The sequence below is a fragment of the Vigna unguiculata genome, chromosome 4 (genome assembly GCF_037176805.1).
Source record: "Vigna unguiculata cultivar grain cowpea cultivar isolate G323 ecotype 2 chromosome 4, ASM3717680v1, whole genome shotgun sequence".
Classification (NCBI taxonomy): domain Eukaryota; kingdom Viridiplantae; phylum Streptophyta; class Magnoliopsida; order Fabales; family Fabaceae; genus Vigna; species Vigna unguiculata.
Genome location: NC_140795.1, coordinates 1,841,274 through 1,866,648, shown reverse-complemented (window position 1 = coordinate 1,866,648; position 25,375 = coordinate 1,841,274). Strand labels below are relative to the sequence as shown.

Below are 25,375 nucleotides of genomic sequence, written 5' to 3'. Positions count from 1 at the left end.
CTCTGAATCTCAGTACCCCATCACTTCCCATCAGAAAATCCTTGGCCTTCTCAGTACCAAGTGATTCTATTGTCCTCTGTAACTTGGGGTCCGACGGTTGCTTCTCCTTTATCTGCTTAAGGAAATCATTAGACACTGTGAGATGGTTACATCTAATGACTCCCTCATCCAAAACCACCTGCAACTGCATATCTCTAAACTGCTCCACCAGATCTAACTCTCTGACCATCATGAGAGCTGCGTGAACTGCCTTTCTGCTTAAGGCGTCTGCCACCACGTTTGCCTTCCCCGGGTGGTACAACAACTCAAAATCAAAGTCCTTTAGAAACTCCATCCACCGCCTCTGCCTCATGTTCAACTCCTTCTGGTCAAATAGATACTTCAAACTCTTATGATCACTGAAAACCTGAAATTGTGCACCATACAGGTAGTGTCTCCAGATCTTTAGTGCAAACACCACTGCTGCTAATTCCAAGTCGTGCGTGGGGTAGTTCTTCTCGTGATTCTTCAACTGCCGTGAGGCGTAGGCCACCACTCTCCGTTCTTGCATCAGAACACATCCCAATCCCTGATGAGAGGCATCACAGTAAACCTCAAAGGGTTTACCAGCATCAGGAATCACCAACACTGGAGCGCTAGTCAACTTTTGCTTTAGCTTTAGAAAGCTCTCTTCACACCGGTCGGTCCAAGCAAACGGTTGATCCTTGCGGGTCAACTGGGTTAAGGGCGCTGCTATCCTGGAGAATCCTTCAATGAATCTCCTATAGTAACCTGCCAACCCCACAAAGCTCCTTACTTCAGTCACTGACTTAGGGCGTTCCCAATTTAGCACAGCTTCTACTTTAGACGGATCTACTGCTATGCCCTGAGCCGATATCATGTGTCCCAAGAACTGAACTGAAGTCATCCAAAACTCACATTTTGACCGTTTTGCATACAACTGCTTTTCCCTCAGTATGCTCAGAACTATCTTCAGATGCTCCGCATGTTCCTCTGGAGTCCGCGAGTAAATCAAGATATCATCTATGAAAACCACCACAAACTTGTCTAGGAATGGCCTGAAGATGCGGTTCATGTAGTCCATGAACAGAGCGGGGGCATTAGTCACACCAAACGGCATCACCACATACTCGTAGTGCCCGTATCTGGACCTGAAAGCGGTCTTCTGCACGTCATCAGACTTGACTCGAATCTGATGGTATCCTGACCTCAAATCAATCTTGGAGAACACCGCAGCACCGTGCAACTGATCCATCAAGTCGTCAATCCTGGGCAGAGGGTACTTGTTCTTGATGGTTAACTTATTCAGTTGTCGGTAATCCACACAGAGCCTGGAACTACCATCCTTCTTTTTAACTAGTAACACCGGCGCTCCCCAAGGTGACACGCTCGGCCTGATAAACTGTTTTTCTAGCAGCTCTTCAATTTGTTTCTTCAACTCCATTAGTTCAGCAGGAGCCATTCTGTAGGGTGCTATAGACACTGGTCCTGCTCCTGGCACCAGGTCAATGGAGAACTCTATCTCCCTAGTAGGGGGTAGGCCAGGCACTTCCTCAGGAAACACATCCGAGAAATCCCCCACTACAGGCACCTCCAAGGGTCCAACCTCGGTCTCCACGGATAACTGGGTTAGAATCAAGAAGCATTGAGATCCTTCCCTCAAGGCCCTGTCCACCTGCTGTGAGGACACCAACAGGTCTTCATCTTCTAAGCCAGGAAACAACACTTTCCTTTCGTTGCAGTCGATGAGAATGTGATTGGCAGACAGCCAATCCATCCCTAGGATGACATCTAGTCCCACCAAGGGCAAGCAGATGAGGTTTACCCTGTACTTGCGCCCCTCAACCTCGATCTTGCACCTAGCACACATGGTCGAGGTTCTGACCAACCCAGAAGCAGGTGTGGACACCACCAGGTCATACTGGAGCTCCTTCACCGGAAGACCCGACTCCACTACTCTAGACTCCGACACAAAAGAATGTGTCGCCCCCGAATCAAACAGAACATGCAAGCTCACCAGCTATCACACAAGACCCGATGATAAGGTTACCTGATCCAGCTGCCTCTGCACCCGTCACAGCATACACTCTGCCCACTGCCTGTGGTCTCGCACCTCCCCTCGACGGTTGTGACTGGGGCTGTGATGAAGGCCTCGACACCGTGTTCCGATCAACTGGGCAATCCTTGATGAAGTGGCCCACCTGGCCGCATCTATGGCATGTCCTCCTATCAGGAAGCTGGGGGCAGGCGCTCCTCAGATGGGGCCCCCTACAGTGGAAACACTGTGGCCTAAAAGGCTGTGACTGCTGGGGCTGATGCGGGAATCTCCTGGGCCCTTGGGGTTGAGGCCTAGAGTATGGCTTCCTTCGGTCATCATGTCTGTTCGTGGACCCAGATGGTCCTCCCACCTTCGGCTGAGACTTCTGCTGATCTTCAACTTCAGCCTTAAGCTTCTCCATCACTCTTGCCTTTTCTACCAAGGCAGGGAATTCCTTGATAGAAAGCGGGGCCACCATGAGCTTGAGGTCACCCCTCAATCCATTTTCAAACTTTCTGCACTGCCAGTCTTCTGCCATCTTCAGGGTGTGAAATCTACCCAAGTGTTTAAACTTTTCAGCGTACTCCGACACTGACATATCTCCTTGCACCAGCTGCAAGAACTCAATCTCCTTCGCATACCTCACACTATCTGGGAAGAATTCAGCATAGAACTTCTTCTTGAACAGTTCCCATGTGATGGTCTCGTGGCTGTCCTCCAACATCATCTTCATGCTGGACCACCAATGCACGGCCTCTCCAGCAAGAAGGTACTCAGTGTAAGCAAGCCTGTTCTCTGCAGGACATCTTTTAGCATCATAGATTCGTTCCATGTCCCGCATCCACTGGTCAGCTCCATCCGGGCTAACCTTGCCATCAAAGCGGGATGGATGGTGTTGTAGGAAATCCTCCAAACTCCACTCTTGCACTCGGGGCAGTGAAGCTTGGGAAGTACCAGCGGCTGCACGGCTTTCTCCTATCTGATGTAGAGCTTCCATGTGCCTTTGCTGGGCTGCTTCTGCTGCTAGTCTTGCAGACTCCATCTGCTGCAAGGCTAGATTCTGCTGATTCACCATGTTAGCGTTCTGCTGTTGTAGGGCTGTTATCATCGCCTCGATTGCTCCCACCCAATGAGGATTATCTGGGTTTGGAACAGGGGGTGGAGGAGGTCTAGGTGCCATAGCTCTGAGCACACAAAGGAGGAACCATCAGATTAGTCGACAGGTACAACAACTCAAGCCAAACACGCTACAAGGAACACACAACAGAAGCTAAGCAAGCTCACACCTACAGATCCTAGAGAAATCACTGCTCTGATACCAAAATTGTAACATCCCGTTTTTATAGTTTTTAAACTATGAAGCGAAACATTTAAATTTCAATAATTCAGAAGCAGTTAAGGACATAGGTCAGCATAACTAGTACAGTCATCCCAAAAGGAGTGCATACACTAATTTATGTACATCCCACATCACTGAGGGTTACAAAACGTCCTAACATTTACTAGAGAAATAAGTAACTACTACAGCCGGGAAGCGTCTAGGAACTCACTCAACCTCGGTCCGAGAAAGGTGTACCTTCACCTGCATTTTTATCTGCTCGCGCCATTCATTAAGGACGGTCATAGCAAAAGAGAATAGAAGACACCCAAAACACAAAAGAATCTAAAAGGGTAAGCTAACTGGGCACGGAATAAATCAAGCAAGTCACATTTCTACACTACCACAGCAAACATACTTTTGTCACCAATCAATTAAAATCAAATGCAGTCAATCCTGACTATAACATCACATCTCATTCTAGACTCGATATCCGGATTATGTAAGTGGCATTGGAGCTCTTGGTGATTTGCACTTGAAGTGGTCCCTTAACTCTGCAGAGTCTCAGGCACAAGGGGTATTCACCCAACCACTCTCAAGGTAAATCCCATCACCTCTATGATGGATCGGAATCATAGACCAGGACCTCCTGCTACTTCCCCCGACGTAATCCATCACACTCTATTTGAGTCTTAATGGTTACTGGAAGCGTCAGGATATCACCAATCTGAGTCCTCATGCCCTTACATTCACTAAATCACCCACTTTAGGATTTCCCTTGAAATCCTAACTATAACACACTCCATTCCCATCACATTCACACTCAATGGCTGTATACAGTTTAACATGCACAAAGATTTCATGCAATTATCAATTCTCATCATCTCATAGCAACCAATCAAGCATCAAAGAAGCAAAACAGTGGAAGAAAACAGCCTTCAGCAGGGGATCTCGCTTAGGCCAGAGGGTCTCGCCTAAGCTAGAGAGGTTATCTCGCTTAGGCGGGCTACCCTCGCCTGGGCGAGAGCCCTTACAGTGGCAAAAGAAAAATCTGGACGAATTCTCGCTCAGGCGAAGCTGGCTCGCCTAAGCGAGAGGTCGTCTCGCTCAAGCGACATCCAACTCGCCTAGGCGAGATTTCGTGAAGTGGCAGGGTTTCCCTTCTGATATTCTCGCTCAGGCGAGAGTAACTCGCCTAGGCGAAAATATCAGGAAATCCTCCCTGTTCTTCACATGCAAACTCGCCCAAACTCATCCCTCGCCCAAAACCACACACCAGCAACATCCAACATCAATTCAACGGACAATCATGCACTCAAAACGTTCACAAATACAATCCACACCAAAATAAGCTAAAGAGTTAGCTTCCCTTACCTAATTATCAAGAATTCACTTGGTGGAGTCAAGAAATTGGCAAAGTGGCAGAGTTTTCAGTCTTGATCTAAGAGGACCCTTCACCACAACAGGAAAAAGAAAGAATTACATGATCAGATTCGTAATTCAGAGGTAAATTCGGAAATTCTAGCTGGGCTTGAACCTAATTGGAGGTATAACTCACCAAAAAGGGTAGAGGCTGAGGGAGGAACTGCGGAGGGTCCTGCTGGCTGCCCCTTTCCAGAGTCTGAATGTGAAAGATAGAAACTGTGAGGTGGTAGTTCAGAGAAATGGGGGAGGAGAGGGCTGAGTTGCAGAGAGAACTTGAGAGAATGTGGAAGAAGAAGAGAAATGCTTCTGTTTTTAGAAAGAAATAAAAGAGGGCATCACAACACTAAACTAAAAAAAAAAATACTTGTACACACTTTTATACTCATTTAACATATTAATTTTTATCATAAAAAATATATCTCAACCTACTATTGTCCTTTTCTTTTGTTGTGAAATTCAAAAATAAGGATATCATTGAAAATTATAATAAAGAAAAAGTAGATATATGTATTTGTAGATTGTAAGTAAGTCCTCAATCTCAGCATCTGTATCCACCAGAAAAATATATATATTATTGCACAACTTCATCATCATATGTTATGAAAAATAATGTAATGAGTGCATATGTTAACAAGTTATAGCTGCAACATATCTATGATGAAATTTGATACCTGAAAATCAAACACCTCAAGCCAGGGCATGTAATCTGCAAGATTGAAAGCTCCAAGCAAGTTCATCACCTCTTCAATCAGAAATTTTAAGTCAAATCTGTCATCTTTGGCACGCCCCAACACCATTTTGAACACTATGTTCTCCATAAGCTCTCCCAGCAAATTACTCAGATCCACAACTTCACCTAATTCTGCAGAATTTTTCAGTGACTTCACCAACACTCTCAACTCCTCTCTCCTCAGAGGAGCAAAAATCTCAACCTTTGAGACACTCAGAAGCTGCACAGTGCACACTTTCCTCACGTGGCGCCAGTATGCACTGTACTCACAAAAGGCCATACCTTTATTGCCATAAGAAAGAAATTCTGAGGCTTGGGTTCTGGGTCTGCTGGCAAAAACAATGTCATGGGTTTTGAGGAACAGTTCTGCAGTTTGTGGGGAAGAAACCACTATGGCTGGGACCTGCCCTAGCTTTAAGGACATTATGGGACCATATTTTGTGGCAAGAGATTGAAAGCTCCGATGTGGGAGTTTCCCTAGCATGTGAAGGTTTCCTATAATTGGCAAGGATTTGGGACCTGGTGCAGTTCTCCCATGATGTTTGTTTTTGAACACAAAAACAATAAATGAGAGTGTGATGAAGAGGATAGCTAGTACTTGAAACAACATTTCTGAGTAGTTTTTAGTTGCTTAATGAGAAATAATATATAAGTGTAGAGTATTTATAGACCACAATGGTATTTGATGTGCAAATAAAAAAGAAATATATATACTTACAAAATTTTGAAATGATAATTGGAAATTATAAAATTAATTTTCTGAGTTGTACCTTTTCTTTATAATAATAAGACTTGTTGTAATTTTGTAGGATTTTAATAAATTATAAAAAATAATCAAATTGAATTATAAAGGGTATTTGAAAAAATAAATTGCTATAATTCTCAAGACAAAAAAGGTAATTAGTATTTGTTAAATAAAGTATAATAATAAATATTTTTTTAACATAAAATATTATAACTAAAATTTTACATAAATTGATACCTTTAAATATAAATTTTAATTTTAATTTATAATGAATAATTTAAATTATGATATTAGAATTTGTTCTCTCTTTCTACTCTGATGTAACCAAAAATCATATCAGAATATTTTAATCATATATAATTCAAAAGTTATTAAAATTTACTTTACAAATAGAGATAAAAATGATAAATTGAATATTTCTAGAAAATTAAATATATTGTTAGATAAACAAAAGAAAAGTAATTTGACATGATTAAAAAACTCAAATTTTTAATCTATATAAAATGTATATTTGAAGGAAAGAGAAAAAAAAAGTATTGAGAATATTTAAAGATAATCTAAAAGAGGTTCGTAATTATATATTACATATTGTAATTTATAATAGAAATAAGTTAAGACAGCATTTAAAAAAATAGTTGAGTCACTAGTTTTAGTTGTATATTAATAAACAGATAGATAAATCAATGTGCATATGCAAGTAAGTTTACACTTATATTATTTAACAAGGACAAGTATCATCACTAGGATATCTACTTTTGAAAAAGAAAATTAAAAAACTGATTAGAATTAATTTTAGCAGTTATACACTTAATAATCACTAAAAAAAATCACTTTTTTCTATGGACAAACATAGTATATAATATATAAAATTTATATATAATTAGATATTATCTACGGATTATATACGAAATAAAATTCGTATATAATTCGGATCATATATAATATTACATACAAAATCATCTGTAAATAATACAATTTATAAAAAATTACATACAAAATTAATATAATTCGTATGTAAATTACATACAAAATAATCCGTATATAATTTACCCAAAATACATACTTATGTATTACAAACGAAATAATCAGTGTGTAAATTACATAAAAAAGATTCCATATATAATTGCATCAATGACATTAAAATTTGATACCAACATTTCTTTCACTAAATCCAACTTCTCTATGTTTTCAAGAAAATAGTATATTATCCAAAATATAGAAAATTGGATGAGTTGCGCCATTTGGGTAAAAATAGGTGAAAATGTCTGTTTCGTGTGAGATTTGGATAGAAGAAAAAATTAGGTTGGAAAATAAAACTAAAATATAAAATAAAAATTAATTCAATGTTAAAATTTAATTTTTAAATATTTTTTATTTAAAATTCATATATAAATTTTGTATCAAAAATATATTTTCATTTACATACACATTTTACATATGAAAGTGGATAAATATTAACTTGCTATTATATATGAAAAAAATCCGTATATAATACGATTTTATATACATATACAAATTTGTATGTAAAATTATATGTAAAAGTTAATTTACTTACAAGTTATAATCCGTGTGTAATTATTTATAGATAATTTTAATTTTTTTTTATAATAAATCTCACATAAATCAAAACTAAAAATAATTTAATAAATCCTTAATTTACTTAAACGTCCTCAAACTTTTACTGAATTTCAAATGTAACAATTAACAATTATAATATTATTTAAAAGTACAATGACTCTCTGAAGAAAGTAATACATAAAGTATTCTTAGGTTGGAGTCATTCTCACCTTAAATCCCACGTTCGATGAACATGGAGAGAAATCAAACAAAAGTGTTGCAAATTTCTTATTTCAGTAATGTCGGCAACTCCTTTCTAACAAGTCCAGAAAATAAAAGTAACAAGGATACACGAGAAATAAATACAAGTTAGGCTAATTAAATATAGGGATATATGTGATTTTAGTTCTTTAATTTAAAAGATGACTTTTTAATTCAATAACGTCAAATTCTTTTATGTGTTAAACGATGTTATAATAGTTATTTGAATTTAACATGTCAAATGACGTAAATTTCTCAAATGTCACTAACGTGAAACATTGTTTAACATTTAAAAAGTTGGTGCCATTTATTTTTGAAAAAAAACTATATTCATCTATTTTTAAAATTTATGATCAAAATATATCAAACTTTCAAATAGACAAATTTTAATTTTGCATCCAAATTTAAAGATTAAAAATATATTTAATTTGTAAATATATAAATTTTCATTTTCATTAATGATCATAATTTTAAAAAACTAAATATTATTTATATTCATATCTAATTAAGTTTTTTTTGAAAATGTTTAAACCAATTTAAATAGTGATTAAGATTTATTTATGATTCCTAATCATGTGTCTTTCACTCTTCCGAGAAAGAACACAAGTTTTACACTGATATAAATAATGTTTTTGGATTCTGTAGATGAAATAAATAAGCAGGAACAATTTATTAGTTTCGAATTTAAGATTTAGGTATGTGTATTGTGTCTTTATACACCAAAAAAAAAATTAAGATAATGTGAAAGACATAAATGTTAAACCAATATTTTCCTTTTCTTTCAGACTCAAACCAAAGGTGGCACTGCGAGAATATGAGGTCATTTCTGGCACTCAACTTTTTTATATATAATATTTAATATTTAATAAAATATATTAATATTTTCTCCACCACATGATAATTCAATTCTCACCAAGCAACCTTATACATGTGGCAACCTTTAAAACTCGATCAATGAACTATTTCATAGATCCATTGTTTTTCATTCTAACTACTTCACATCATCTTATCACATTTAAAACATGCATTATATTGATAATTTGTTAAAATGTTAAGAAGTGAAAAGCTTATTAGAGAAAAGACAAATAATAAAAATTTCAAGATCAATTTTATATTAATACTAAATTTACTTTTAATAAAAAATACTAATTATTAAATACTAAAAATATATTCAATCATCTTAACATCATAATATTAACAAAGTTGAAATAAAATTAATAAAATTAAAGTTTTTCTTGTGGTGTAACATATAGATAATTTTTCATAGATTATAAACAATTTTTTGTGGTATATTTAATTTTTTCATTATAATAAAAAAATCAATATTTATTATACTAAAAAGACTATTTGTCCTATTTTATGTCAGAAACAATGGAGCTTATATAAATTTACCGACATGAATAACATTTTTTCTACCATTTTTGCTAAAAAATACTTTTAAATAGTAATCAATTTTTGTGACAAAATATTGTTAGTCATGATCAATTTATATACCAGTTTACAAAATAAAAAATTATTGATTACTAAAATAGTCATCGTTGCAAGTAAAAAACTATAATTAGTCGTTAAATTGATCACTAATTAATTAAAGACTAATTTGAAAACTAATTCTTTTGGTAGCAGAAACCTTGATAGGTAATGTTTAGTGATTCATCTATAAATCAATTTCTTTAGTAGCCAAAACCTTCATAACTAAATTTTATAGATCAATTATAATATTTTATTTATAATAATGACTATTTTAGTAACCAATACTTTTTTATTTTGTAAATTTTATTTTCACGAGCATGTCATCTACTTCTTTTACAATGATTATATAACTCTTACAACAATATTATAATTTTTTTCATGTCACAACATTTACTCATGTGAACACATATATCAACATGTGAACATATGCACAGAGCAATGTCATTTGCCACATCAGTACATCTTTATTGTTATCGGATCAAGATGAATAAATTTACTTATTATTACAATTTGTAATGAAAATGATTCAAATTTTTAGACAGACAAAATTCAATTTTGGGTGAAAACTAAAGGATTAAAAATATATTTCACCATATTATTTTTAAATAATACAAAATTTTTAACTCACTTTAAACTCTTAAACCACTCCTTAATTTGCCTTAGAATGAAAAACAATGTCATCAATACGGAATATAAGTATCGTTATTTCAAAAACAAAAATAGATAGACCTAAACCATTGAATTGATAAAACACTTGATCACTTAAATCCAAAATAAAAATGATTATTCAAATTATCTTATCATATTGTTGTTATATATGTCACATGACTTAAATTGAAATTGAAATTGAAATAAGTAACAAATATATCAAGATGACCTTGCTCTACATTAATATCATCTCTTAACCTAAGTAGTTAGTCGATAAAGTGGTCTAATTAACAAATGCTTCTTTCTCGGTGTGGTGAGTCCAAATATCTCTTCCATGTCTAACTCATCAGAAGTCATGCCCAATGGAAGCACCCAATCAAAACAGTGCACCAATTCAGCCAAAACAAGACTAATTGTGGTTAATCCCATATGAATCCCAGGGCACCCTCTTCGACCTGAGCCGAATGGTAAAATTTTAAAGTCTTTTCCACGAACGTCTACGTTATTATTCTCAAACCTTGTAGGATTGAAAATCTCGGCCTTGTCCCAAGCTTTAGGATCTCGTCCTATAGCCCAAGCATTTATTATAACCCTTGATTTTTTCTTTATGAAATAACCATCAATGGTGACATCTTCTCTACACTCACGAGGTATTAACAAAGGTGCAACTGGGTGTAACCTTAGCGTTTCCTTCACCACCATGTTCAAATAAGACAACTTTTCCAAGTCATTTTCCACCACATGTCTACTCATTCCAACCACATGTTCCAACTCCTCTTGAAGTCTCTTCATCATACTTGGGTGCCTTAAGAGTTGTGACATGGCCCACTCTATTGTTGTGGAAGAGGTGTCAAATGCTGCAGTGATCATGTCTAATATGATAGCTTTCACGTTTGTTCTATCAATGATGTCTTCATGGTTTTGAAGATCAATAGGTTGATGAACAAGTGACAACAAAATGTCAACAAAATCCATATTGTGATTTTCATCTTTGTCATATAAATTACTTTCATGTTCTTGGATTATTTGCTCCATTAACTCGTCAAATGACTTTGCCGCTTTCTTCAATCTTCTTGTTATTCCCTACAAAAATGGTTGTATATGTATAGGGGATAAATAAATCTTAACATCATTGTTTCTAAAACATATTAATTCATCTATTTTTCTTAATAATGTATTATACTATAATAAAATAATAATTTATATAATCATAAGATAGGTGTGAATTAATCATGATGTATACCGAAGTTGAATAGTTTTAATGATTATATTAAAATTGGATTGTGAAATGGTTAGTAAATCTTAAAAAAGATCATTTGTCAAATGTTTCACATGTGTGTAAAAAAAAATAACAACACATATAATTTTATATCTAATAAATTTTACATTTACATATCTCTGAAAAAATATAACTAATTCACAATTTAATATATTAATAATTTGTATATTTTAATATATATTGTAAAATATATTTAGTTTTATAAAATATACTTTTTGTTTTATAATTGATTGGTGGGACATAGACAAATCAGACAAAAACAAACATAAGGCTGAACTTTTTCTTTTGTTTTAAGAATCGAAGATGAGGATATGAATGAAAATTATAAATTTATAATAAAGAAAAAGTATATATATATATATATATATATATATATATATATATATATATATATATATATATATATATGTATTTGTAGTGGTTGTAACTAATTGGTGAAGGATTGATAACATCAAATCACCTGTATCCACCAGAAAACAAAGCTTTTCATAAGTTGTTTCGTGCTACTGATATATAATTTCATCACTTGTGATACAAATACTGATTTTTTAATAGGTTTCTTCAAAATCATTTGGCTATATATGTTATATTGCACCACTTCATCATATATGTTATGAAAACTGATTGCAACATATGGATGATTGAATTTGATATACCTGAGGATCAAACACCCCAAGCCAGGGCATGTAATCTGCAAGATTGAAAGCTCCAACCAAGTTCATCACCTCGTGAGTCAGCAATTTGAAGTCAAATCTATCATCTTTGGCACGTCCCAACACCATTTTGAAGACGATGTTCTCCATCAGCTCTCCCAGTAACTGACTCAGATCCACGACTTCACCTGATTCTGCAGAATTTTTGAGCGACTTCACCAACACTCCCAACTCCTCTCTCCTCAGAGGACCAAACATTTCAACCTTTGAGGCACTCAGGAGCTGCAGAGTGCACACTTTCCTCATGTTGCGCCAGTAGGCACTGTACTCAGAAAAGGCCATACCTTTGCTGCCATAAGAAAGAAATTCTGAGGCTTGGATTTTGGGTCTGCTGGCAAAAACAGTGTCATGGGTTTTGAGGAACAGTTCTGCAGTTTCTGGAGAAGAAACTACTATGGTTGGGACCTGCCCTAGCTTTAAGGACATTATGGGACCATATTTTGTGGCAAGAGATTGAAGGCTTCGATGTGGGAGTTTTCCTAGCATGTGAAGGTTACCGATAATTGGCAAAGGTTTGGGACCGGGTGCAGTTCTCCTTTGATGTTTTTTTTGGAACAGAACAACAATGAATGAGAGTGTGATGAAGATGATAGCTAGTGCTTGAAGCAACATTTTTTAGTAGTTTAGTTGCTTAATGAGAATAAGAGATATAAGTGTAGGGTATTTATAGACCACAATGTTTTTTTATGTGAAAATTATATATATATATATATATATATATATATATATATATATATATATATATATATATATATATATATATATATATATATATATATATATATATATATATATATATACTTTGAATAAATTTTTCAAATGTATTGAAAATTGTAAAGTTAATTTTGTGAGTTTTACTTTTTATTTGGAGACCTAATCGATTTGAAAATTTTTAATTGAATCTTGATAAATTTTTATGATTTATTGACTATTTAGAAATTTCAAATTTTTAATTAAATTTTTGGTGTCAATTTTTTTGTCATGTTAATTTAATGATGTGACGGGATGACATAATTATTATCATGTCATTTTATTAAATTTTTGTTACAAATGATTTTATTATTTTAATATTTTAATATTTTAAATTTTTATAAAATTATAAACAGATAGATAAGTTATACAATAGATATTGTAATTTATAATAGAAATATATTAATAAAACAATGTGTACATGCAAGTAATTTACGCATGTATTATTTAACAAGGACAAGTATCATCACTAGGATATCTACTTTTGAAAAAGAAAACTAAAAAAGTAATAATTATTAAAAATAATTTTATCAGTTATACACTTAATAATCTCACATAAATTAAAACTAAAAACAATTTAAATAAATCCTTAATTTTCTTAAACGTCTTCAAACTTTTTAATGAATTTGAAATGTAATAATTAACACTAATAATTTTATCTAGAGTACAATGAATCTCTGAAGAAAGTAATACAGAAGTTAGTCCTATTGGTGGGAGTCATTCTCACCTTAAATCCCATGTTCGATGAACATGGAAAGAAATCAAACAAAAACGTTGCTTTCAAAGGGTAGCTGCAAATTTCTTATTTTTGTAAGGTGGGCAACTCCTTTCTACAAGTCCTGAAACACAAGTAAGAAGGATACACAAGAAATAATCACAAGTCAGGCTAAATAAATATAAGGTTATATATGGTTTTTGTTCTTAAATTTGGATTTCAAATTAAAATTTATGGCTTTTGTACATGTTAAATGATGTTATAAATTGTTATTTAAGTTAGAAAGTGTTAAATGATGTAGACATCTCAAATGTTATTAATACAAAAGAGAGATTTGACACAAATTATTTTTGAGATTCTACTCTAATTCTACAACGGAAACGTGTCAAGGCGAGGTAAAAGTAGTGAATTTAAGCTTGGGTCGAAGCCTATATGTGAAGAACAAAAAGTAAACATTAAACAAACCAAAACAAATGCGAGATACTTGATGAACCTTGACGAACCTGCGACGAAGACCAAAATATGTTACTGTGTGTTTTCTCATTTTGAATAAACATTAAATAAACCAAAACAAATGTGAGAAAGAGGAAAATGACCCTTCAAACAATAAGTGATGGTTAGTGGTGACCAAGAATGGAAATTGAGAAGAGAGGGGAACAAGATACTTTGCAAGGAGAGGAGCTGAGATGTTTCACAATGGAGAAAAATTTTGCATGGACCAACAATGGAGAAGTAACTTTCAAAAATGGCATAAGAGCTTCGCATTTGCAATGGAGACAACAACGCAATGTTATGTAAAGAAGTAACTTTTCTAACAATTCAACTTTAGATCAGGGATAATAAAAATACTCGTACCTGCGAGTATGTGCAGATAAAATTTGCGACGAATTGTTGGTACCTACACGTATTTATTATCATGGGTTGGTATTTATTATCCGCGGGTAACCAGTATTTTAATACTCGTTTATAAATGTGTTGGGTGCAGGTATTATACTATCTCTACATGCGGGTATTCGTTACTTACAAAATATTAAAATTAAAATTTATTTTATTTTTTATTATGTTAAATTTAATTAAAATTAAAATTTAATTTATATTTTATTAAATTAAGTTTAATTAAAATTTAATTTTTATTAAATTTAATTTTTATTTTATTTTATACTTTTTTGTAATTTTATTTTAAAAAATTATAAAATATCTTTTTTTAAATATTCGCGGATATCTACGAGTTGTAAAAAAACTCACGGGTAAACGAGTACCCGATGGATATTTTGACGGGTAACGTGAGGATTTTTCTGTTGCGAGTAGATATTATCCATATTCGACTTGACCTGTTGTCATCCCTACTTTAGAAAGTAGAACTGAAACCTGGAGTTGTACAATAATTTAAAAAATGTCACTGATAACATCTTTTTGTAAATATTTGCACAATAATGAACTGAAATATTTACAAACTTGTCACTGCATCTTAAAAGACTTCGTTTTTTTTTTTTTAAATTGAAGTTTATTAGGTGATTTTGAATGCGATCCCTGCACTAGTGTAATCTAAAATAAAATTCAATATGTAAAAAAAATTTGAGACTATTGGTTTAATAAAATAACTACATTCATTTATTTGTAAAGTTTAGGGTTAAAATGTATAAAAAATTTGAGAGAGATAAATTTTTCTTAAAGTTTAGAGGCTAAAAATATATTTAATCCATAAATATATAAATATTCATCTTCATTTATGTTCATCATTTATGGTCATGATTTAAGAAAGCTAAATATTATTTATATTCTATCTAATCAAGATTTTTTTTGAAAATGTTTAAACCAATTTAAAATAATGATTAAGATTTATTTGTTATTTCTAATTGAGTGTCTTTCACTCTTCCTATAAAGAATACGAGTTTTGCACGAATATAAATAATGTTTTTGGATTATGTAGATTAAACAAATCAGCAAGAAGAATTATTGGTTTCGAATTTAAGGTTTAGGTGTGTGTGAACTACGTTAAAAGATGAAAGATCTATGTTAAAATTCTATTATTAATAATTTAATATTTGTTTTATGTGATTTAGAACCAATGTATTATAAGTTTTATTAGTATATAAAAAATGACATTTCATTAGAATTTAAAAAATTGAAGTGAACAAACATTTAAAGTATTTTTGTGATTTTAATATTTGTATTCTTTTTATATTTTTTCAAAATACTTTTAAATTTTATTAACTAGATTTAATTAACAATTTCAAATTTGATAAATATTTTGATTCTCATAAAGTTTTATTTAGTATTTTAATTTAAAATGTATATAATTATAATTTTAATCTAAATTTTTTATATTGAGAAAACAACATTCCGTTTAATATTGAATATATGATAATATTTATTTTTATAATAATTTTCTATTATCTTATAAAAATTAATTAATAATATTAAAATAACAAAAAAAGTAATATGATATAAATATCTATTACCCGATGGAAATGGACATATAAAAAGTTCTATACTCATTAAAAAAAATTTAAATGAATATAGAATAACTATTGTGATCCTTTAAAACGAAAAGAATTATACAGATTGCGTGAAAGAAATAAATGTTAAAGCAATATCTTTTTTAGACTCAAACGAAAGGTGGCAGTGCCAGCATATAGGTCATTTCTTACACTCAACTTTTTTATATATAATTGTTCTTGCCGATATCCGTCCGATTTTGAACCGATTAGGTGTCTAGCAAGAGCAATATTTTGTGAACCTTCCTGACTTAACGTACAGTAAAGAGCACACTGAAGTCAGAAAATCGTCCCCCTGACCCTGAGGGTTAATCTCTTATTTATAGGCAAAACAGTTACAAATATCATAACCAACTGACCCAAAATATCTCATATATAAAAAATATCTTAACAAAATATCAATTAGGCCCAAATTCCTAGGCTCATAGACTTTCGTGAATCGGGTCGGGCCTTGGACGACCAGGACGGTACACAGCTCCCTAGCCTTGAGCATCAGTATCTGAGGCGTAAAGGCTGAGAAAAGAAGTCATGGTCTTGCGGGGGTCATTAACGCCTCTTCATCGTCTCCAAGACGAGTTTGGGTCGTCATTTTAAACGGCTCTTCACTGCTCCTGAGCCAAGCTCGGTCGTTTAGACGGCTCTTCACCGCCCCCAAGCCGTGCTTGGGTCGTCGCTTTAGACGGCTCTTCACCGCCCCCAAGCCGTGCTTGGGTCGTCGCTTTAGACGGCTCTTCACCGCCCCAAGCCGTGCTTGGGTCGTCGCTTTAGACGGCTCTTCACCGTTCCCAAGCCGTGCTTGGGTCGTCGCTTTAGACGGCTCTTCACCGCCCCCAAGCCGTGCTTGGGTCGTCGCTTTAGACGGCTCTTCACTGCCCCCAAGCCGTGCTTGGGTCGTCGCTTTAGACGGCTCTTCACCGCCCCCAAGCCGTGCTTGGGTCATCGCTTTAGACGGCTCTTCACCGCCCCCAAGCCGTGCTTGGGTCGTCGCTTTAGACGGCTCTTTACCGCCCCCAAGCCGTGCTTGGGTCGTCGCTTTAGACGGCTCTTCACCGCCTCCAAGCCGTGCTTGGGTTTTGTCAAATTAATATCATGAATGAATTTTGAACATAACTATCAAATCAAGGTTAGTCATTCATATAATATAACTCAAATTATATATATCAATGATAATATTTATTGAAATAAATTTATAAATTAAGATAAATAATTGTTATGCATAACAAAGTTTTATAAATGATTTTTTTTTTGTAATTTTTTTAAATACTGTTTTTTGTATTGTTTTGTGAAATCAATTTTTTTTTTTTAAATCGCATTTCAATTAATAACAATTTACTTCGGGTTATTTTATGATTTCTTTTTAAATAGTGTTTCGCATAAATAACATTCAGTTTTATGTTTTTTTCCAAATATTATTTTACTTAGAACATAATCTTCTCGTATGAAATTAATTAATGATTTAATTATAAATTTAAAATATTACCCTTTTTATATAAATCTTTTAAGATATGAAAAGAAAGAAAATAACCTCCCTTTCCGCATTATCCATCACGTTCCCTTCTCCTTGGTTCCATGTTATCCACCACGATCTTTCAACGGAGAAATGGCGGTTTTGGACGGTTTTGGCTATCGCGAGAAAAGAAAACTCAACCGTCAAAGTTGTAGTGATAATTGATGGTAACTCCGTCCAGGTGTTAGGGTGTTTTGGGGACACCGTTGGAGGCTACGCAATATACAGTGAGGTGTGACCGTGAGAATCTCCGCGATCGAATGCTTCTTTGGAGCCTTAGGTTTAGACTTGCAATTAACGGTCCTTCTCATCTGCCGTCGTTCCTCCCTAACGGCCTGCGCTAAACAACCGTCGATGTGCGCGTTCACTGCCGTTACGGTGGCGGCGTTAAAATCGCGGCAAACAGGACACACCATCTCCAACTTCTCATCCTCTTCAGCGGAATCTCTTCGGTCCGATTTCGACGACTCGCCACCTCCGCGCGTAGATCTCAGCGCCTCGAGGCGCCGAGAGAGCCACTCGAACTTCGAAACGGTATTCGAAACCTCGTCCGCCACATCCTCGTGGAACGGCCAGAACTTCAACACGCTCTCGATTTGCGGCGGCTGCTGCAGCTGTGGTGGCTGTTGCTGCTGCTGCTCTTCCACCTTGAAAATCTCCGCTATAGACTGCTTCTTCGGCGCCTTCGACTTCGATATAGAGGTGGACGACGACGACTTCAAATTCATTATCCTCATGTGGCGACGCTCCTCTCTCATCGTCTGCGCGAGGCATCCGTCGATGTGCGCATTCACCGCCGTGAGCGTCGCAGCGTTAAGTCATCGTAACTAGCCTTAGTGTCGGTGTGCGGAGATGAGCCAGCCAAGGGAACCGCCCGTATTTTGATGGAGACTTGGGAATTTGTGTTTGTGTAGAAGAAGATGAAGAAGACCCACGCATGTTGGGCTGGTCCGATTTGTTCCATGCCTCGCAAAATGACGGGTGAAGCGGAGGGTGGCCACGACGCGAGCACGACTCTCGATGGAGGTGAGGAAAACAAATTGACAAATTGAAGATGGGGTGACGAGACGAACATGGTCGAACAGTGTTCGGGGAAATGTTTCGGTAGGACGTGTCTCATGTTTACGTTTAGGTTTTGTGACAGGGGTCGGGATCTGTTTTACCGGGCCCCACGGTGGGCGCCAAATGTTCTTGCCGACATCCGTCCGATTTTGAACCGATTAGGTGTCTAGCAAGAACAATATTTTGTGAACCTTCCTGACTTAACGTACAGTAAAGAGCACACTGAAGTCAGAAAATCGTCCCCCTGACCCTGAGGGTTAATCTCTTATTTATAGGCAAAACAGTTACAAATATCATAACCAACTGACCCAAAATATCTCATATATAAAAAATATCTTAACAAAATATCAATTAGGCCCAAATTCCTAGGCTCATAGACTTTCGTGAATCGGGTCGGGCCTTGGACGACCAGGACGGTACAATAATATATAATATTTAATAAAATTTATACTAATATAATTTGAATTTTGTAATGCCCTGGCGCACCCGAGTCTAACCCGATCCCTAGGCCCAAGATCGGCCCAATAAAGGATGCCAAACGGTTTTCCCATTACATTCAGAGGTTAAGAATCAGGCGAGCACCACTCCGGAACATCCGGAAGAGACCCCCACGATAGGCGATCCCCAAGGACTCGGATATTAGACGGGATCTTCGGGAAACAAAGACAGGACGATATAAAGGGCTAGGCAAGAGAAGAAAAGATATACTGTATTTTTTGAGTGACTTGCCGTATCATTTTCTGGTGTCAAATCGGACTAAGTGCGGCAAGAACATTTTGGCGCCCACCGTGGGGTCAGGTAAAAAAGATTCCCCGACCCCTGAAAGAGAACGCTCTGATAGAAATGGTCCAAAGTCCAGATCACGGGTCTGACTATCAGACAAATCACGCGTAGGATGCCCCTCCCGAACCAACCGCTAGGGAGCTCTTGCAGCAAATAATAGAATTAAGAAGGGAAAACGAACTCATCCGAAACAGGGCCGACGAGGCCCATCTGCGTGCGGAGGAGGTCAACGCAGATAATGTGGCGGCACGACGAGAGGTAGCGGAAACCAGAAGACAGATGGAGGAGACGATCCGAGAACAGAATGCTTTCCAACGAGCAAATGGGGATTTCTGGAGACGTGTGCAAATTCGAGAGGAACAAGAAAGGGGTAGGCGGACTGAGCTCGTTATGCCGGAGGAAGGATATCCACTCTCTGCTGCTATTATGGCCGAGGTCGTTCCCCAACATTTCATCATTCCAAAGATCCCCTCCTTTACAGGAAACTCGGATCCCGACGCGCATCTCAAGGCGTTCAATGCACAGATGCTGGTCTCGGGAGGCAACGATGCAGTGAGATGTAAGGTATTCGTGGGGACATTAGCAGGCACGGCGTTAAAGTGGTTCGGTAGCTTACCACGTTCCTCAATCCCATCCTTCGTTGTGCTCGCCCGGACGTTTGTAGAAAGATTTGCTGCCAACAGAAGCAAGTTACCCAAGATGGCTGATCTTTTTGACGTGAGACAGAATCCTGACGAGACACTGAGAGAATACCTGAACCGTTTTTGTGATGCGTGTACCAACATCTCGAGCCCGAACGAGGAACTGTTGGTAGATGCCTTCGTGAAGGGTTTGCGAGCCAATACTTTTAGTGAATCCCTAGTAAGGATCCCCGCCCTGTCTCTGTCAGAAATCCGATCCCGGGCCACTACGCATATAGAGGCCGAGGATGTGATGAGGTCTAAGCGTCGTCAGGAAAGACGTGGGAATGGCGATGTAAAGCTACGAGATGCTCGGCGTACCTATGACGCCCCTTTTGTCAAGAGAACAGACAAAAGATACTCACCCTATGTCGCCAGCGCTTCGCTCTCTAGACTCGGACGAGGAGCGGGAGCCAAAAGAAATCCTACGAAAACCGGAACTCAAGCAGAAGCCTTGGCGGACAAAAACATCTCAAAAGACCTTAAATGGCCAGACCCAACCAGCAGGATCCTCGGTAGGGATATCAAAGAATGGTGCGAGTTTCATCGGACGTACGGGCATCACACCGAGCAGTGCGTCACCTTGGCAAATCAGCTGCGTAGGTTAAGAGGAGAATCCCCTAGGGGAAAGCAGAAGCGAGATGACGAGAAACCTAAGGAAAAGTCCGAGCATATATCACCCATCTTCGCGGACCTCAACACTATAGCAGGAGGATTCTCAGGAGGAGGACCAACTTCCGCTAGCAGAAAGAGATATGCGCGGAGTGTGGTAATGACTACAGCTCTCCTACCGCGTAAACCCACGCCCACCATCTCGTTCAGTGAAGAAGATCGGCGCGACGTTGTTACGCACGAAGATGACCCGGTGGTGATCTCCGTCATCGCCATGGGGCGATGGGTCCACCGGGTTCTGGTGGACCAGGGCAGTTCGGCGGATGTGCTATTCTGGGACGCCTTCGTCGGATTGGAGATACCGTTGGACCAACTCAGACCGTTCGATGGAGTACTGGTCGGGTTCGCAGGAGACGCTGTGGAAGTAAGAGGATACATAGATTTACGAACGACATTTTCGGAAGGAGAAGCCGCAAGGACAATCGTAGTACGATACATAGTCGTGAAGGCACCATCGTCTTACAACATTCTTCTAGGCCGACCGTCACTGAACCGACTGGAGGCAGTTGTATCCACCTCCCATCTAAAGGTGAAGTTTCCAACAGATGAAGGGCTAGTCGCCACACTGAGGGTTGACCAAAAAGTGGCGAGGAAATGCTATGAGAACAGTCTGAAGGTGAGAAGGTCTATGTACGCCCTTTCCTTGAGGGGCCCCCAGGGAGAGAGCTTTCCCGACTTCGACCCCCGAGTAGGCGTAGAGGACAAAAGGCCTCAACCGGTAGGAGAGGTGGAGGAAATTAGTCTGGACGATGACAAGAAGGTCAAGATAGGAGGTGGTTTAGATGTGACGGTCCGAACCGAGCTGGTTGGAGTCCTTCGGAAGAACAGTAGCTCTTTCGCGTGGTGTGCGGAAGACATGGTGGGCATAGACCCCAGCGTGATCACTCATCGACTTAACGTCGACCCTAATGCCAAGCCTCGAGTGCAGCGCAGGAGGAAGATGGCGCCGGAAAAGTTAGCCGCGGTCAGGGAGGAAACCAAGAAGCTCATCTCGGCAGGACATATAAGGGAAATCCAGTACCCGGAGTGGTTGGCAAATGTAGTGATGGTACGCAAATCAAATGGTAAGTGGCGGATGTGCATGGACTTTTAGGACTTAAACAGTGCCTGCCCGAAGGACTCTTATCCCCTGCCGAACATCGACACGTTGGTTGATAACGCCTCGGGTTGCGGTCTCCTAAGCTTTATGGATGCATACTCGGGATATAACCAAATCGGCATGCACCCGGGGGACGAAGAAAAAACAGCGTTCATGGGTGAAGTAGCTACTTATTGTTATAGGGTCATGCCCTTTGGCCTTAAGAATGCCGGAGCCACTTACTAGCGCCTAATGGATCGGATTCTCAAACCATTACCCAGACATAGGGTGCAGGCATATGTGGATGACATGGTGGTTGCATCCAGTAGGGCGGAAACACATGCGACGGACCTGGAGGAACTTTTTTCCACCATCAATCGGTATGGTCTGAAACTCAATCCGGACAAATGTATCTTCGGAGTAAAGGCAGGAAAGTTCCTAGGTTTCCTGCTTACTGAAAGGGGAATCGAGGCCAATCCAGATAAATGCTCGGCAATCATGAACATGAGGAGTCCTACCAGCGTAAAAGAAGTGCAGAGGCTGACAGGACGAATCGCAACTTTATCCCGTTTCCTTCCGCGGGCAGGAGACCACGGACATTCTTACTTTGAGTGCCTGCGCAAGGGAAGGGGTTTCCAATGGACAGATGAGTGTGAAAAGGCGTTTCAACAACTTAAAGAACAGCTAAGTTGCCCGCTGATCCTATGCCGACCCATACAGGGGGAGCCTCTAAAACTCTATATCACCGTCACGGACCGAGCTATAAGCGCCGCCCTAATGCAGGACCAAACAGGAGATCAGAAACCTATCTACTTCGTCAGCAAAACACTCCGAGGAGCTGAGGCCAGATACCAGAAGATCGAAAAGGTCGCGCTGGCTGTACTTTTTTCCTCACGCAGACTACGCCACTACTTCCAAGCGCACTCAGTCTCGGTGATGACTGATCAACCCATAAAACAGATCCTTCAAAAGTCCGAGGTCTCTGGACGTCTCGCGAAATGGGCCATTGAGCTCTCCGAGTACGACATTTCGTTTGAACCTCGCGGTCCGATCAAAGCCCAGGTTCTGTCTGACTTCTTGGCCGAATTGACACCATCACCAACACAGAAGGAGGAGTCAGAGGCGACTTGGACACTTTCGGTCGACGGAGCAACAAACTCCAAGGGAAGTGGAGCAGTATCATCCTGGAGGATCAGCAAGGGGCTTTAATCGAACAGTCCCTACACTTCGCCTTCCGAGCCAACAATAATCAAGCAGAGTATGAGGCTCTTATAGCTGGAATGTTGCTTGCCAAGGAGCTCGGAATCCAGAACCTTTTGGCAAAAAGCGACTCCTTGTTAGTTACAGGACAAGTGTCGGGAGAATATCAAGCGAAGGATCCAATGCTATCTCGGTATCTGGAATATGTCCGAACTCTGGCCGACCATTTTCACTCTTTCAAATTGATGCACGTATCGCGGGAACAGAACTCACGCGCGGACCTATTATCCAAGTTAGCCAGCTTCTCACGCCCCGGCCGACAAAGATCGGTAATACGCGAGACGCTGGTGACACCCAGGGTATCAGACGTAGGGTCCGATGTACAAGTCTGTGCACTTAGCACAGCTGAAAGCCAGGGGCAACCGAGTTCCTGGATGGCTCCATACATAATATACCTGGCAGATGGACATCTTCCTGTCGATCACACGGCTGCTCAGGTGATAAAAAGGAATGTCGCTAGATATACTCTCATAGATGGTAAGCTCTTCAGAAGGGGATTCAGCCGGCCTTTGCTCATCTGCGTGACACCCGAGAACGGCAGGCGCTTAATGACCGAACTCCACGAAGGCATATGTGGAAGTCATGTGGGGGGCAGGGCATTATCCCTACGAGTCTTACGCGCGGGGTATTATTGGCCGACCCTTAAAAGCGATTGTCAGGAGCACGTTAAAAAATGTTCACAGTGTCAGTTACATGCCGACATCCACCGTACCCCGCCAGAAGAGCTGCACTCAATAAGCACTCCATGGCCATTTCATACATGGGGCATCGACATTTTGGGGCCATTCCCCATGGCCACCCGACAACGGAAGTTCTTAATCGTAGCCATCGAATATTTTACAAAATGGATAGAGGCAGAACCAGTTGCAACCATATCGGCAAACATGGTAAAAACTTTCTTATGGAAGAAAATCATTTGTCGATTCGGCGTCCCGAACCGATTAATCTCCGATAATGGAACGCAGTTTACTGCCTCGGTCGTCCGATCTGCCTGCAGAGAGTGGGGAGTACGCCAGGTGTTCACCTCGGTAGAGCATCCACAAACCAACGGTCAGGCCGAGGCTGCAAATCGCATAATTTTGAGAGCACTACGTCGCCGCATAACCACCGTCAAAACCGACTGGCCAGAAGAGCTATCCGGGATTTTACTAGCCTATCATACCACTCCACAGTCGGCAACACGCGAGACTCCTTTCAGCTTGGTTTATGGTACAGACGCCGTTCTTCCTTTGGAAATCGGACTACCTTCTTTCCGAGTAAGAACCTTTTCCGTCGCCCTCACCGAAGACGGCACGAGGGCAAACCTGGACTTGGTTGAGGAGGCCAGAGAGGCAGCCAGAGTCACCAGTGAGGCGACGAAAAGGCGAGTTGAATCCAGATACAAAACTAAGGTGGTTCCCCGCACCTTCATGAAATCCGACCTCGTCTTGAGAAGGGCACATCCCTTGCAGATTGAGGACAAGCTTTCTCCAAAATGGACAGGACCTTTTCGCATTAAGCACGTATTAGCAAATGGCGCGTACACTCTGGAGACGTTAGACGGGCTAGAGATTCCTCGGACATGGAACACGATGAATCTCCGTTTTTTCTTTAGCTAATTTATATGTACCCCTAACACTCTTTTTCCCTCTCCAAGGAACGTGAGGGTTTTTTAACGAGGTTAGGACATCCCTTAAATAAAAAGCATTTTGTTCCTAGTCATCTGACCCATTTATTTATGTGCATGAACTCAGTTTAGTGGCGGTGAAGAGCCGCTTAAAGCGACATCCTAAGCTCGACTTAGGGGCGGTGAAGAGCCGCTTAAAGCGACATCCTAAGCTCGGCTTAGGGGCGGTGAAGAGCCGCTTAAAGCGACATCCTAAGCTCGGCTTAGGGGCGGTGAAGAGCCGCTTAAAGCGACATCCTAAGCTCGGCTTAGGGGCGGTGAAGAGCCGCTTAAAGCGACATCCTAAGCTCGGCTTAGGGGCGGTGAAGAGCCGCTTAAAGCGACATCCTAAGCTCGGCTTAAGGGCGGTGAAGAGCCGCTTAAAGCGACATCCTAAGCTCGGCTTAGGGGCGGCGAAGAGCCGCTTAAAGCGACAACCTAAGCTCGGCTTAGGGGCGGTGAAGAGCCGCTTAAAGCGACATCCTAAGCTCGGCTTAGGGGCGGTGAAGAGCCGCTTAAAGCGACATCCTAAGCTCGGCTT

The 25,375-nt window shown here is 38.8% G+C and overlaps 4 protein-coding genes and 1 pseudogene across 4 annotated transcripts; 1 reads left to right on the top strand and 4 right to left on the bottom strand.

Moving 5' to 3' along the window:
• Positions 1-1,981: 1,981 nt before the first annotated feature.
• Positions 1,982-3,218, bottom strand: LOC114182253 (uncharacterized). Its single transcript, XM_085672461.1, has one exon. The coding sequence runs from the start codon at positions 3,216-3,218 to the stop codon at positions 1,995-1,997; it is 1,224 nt and encodes a 407-aa protein (XP_085528587.1). The 3' UTR covers positions 1,982-1,994.
• Positions 3,219-4,745: 1,527 nt separating this feature from the next.
• Positions 4,746-5,935, bottom strand: LOC114182007 (cytochrome P450 CYP736A12 pseudogene; annotated as a pseudogene).
• Positions 5,936-10,268: 4,333 nt separating this feature from the next.
• Positions 10,269-12,811, bottom strand: LOC114180986 (cytochrome P450 CYP736A12-like). The gene is made up of 2 exons (XM_028067293.2): positions 12,128-12,811; positions 10,269-11,275 (listed from the first exon to the last, which is right to left on the bottom strand). The coding sequence occupies exons 1-2, from the start codon at positions 12,794-12,796 to the stop codon at positions 10,451-10,453; spliced, it is 1,494 nt and encodes a 497-aa protein (XP_027923094.1). The 5' UTR covers positions 12,797-12,811; the 3' UTR covers positions 10,269-10,450.
• Positions 12,812-16,489: 3,678 nt separating this feature from the next.
• Positions 16,490-19,134, bottom strand: LOC146886620 (uncharacterized). Its single transcript, XM_085672232.1, has one exon. The coding sequence runs from the start codon at positions 18,410-18,412 to the stop codon at positions 17,798-17,800; it is 615 nt and encodes a 204-aa protein (XP_085528358.1). The 5' UTR covers positions 18,413-19,134; the 3' UTR covers positions 16,490-17,797.
• LOC146886619 (uncharacterized) lies at positions 18,675-24,787 on the top strand. Its single transcript, XM_085672591.1, has 4 exons — positions 18,675-18,680; positions 19,611-21,899; positions 22,176-23,105; positions 23,147-24,787. The coding sequence occupies exons 1-4, from the start codon at positions 18,675-18,677 to the stop codon at positions 24,785-24,787; spliced, it is 4,866 nt and encodes a 1,621-aa protein (XP_085528717.1).
• Positions 24,788-25,375: the final 588 nt, after the last annotated feature.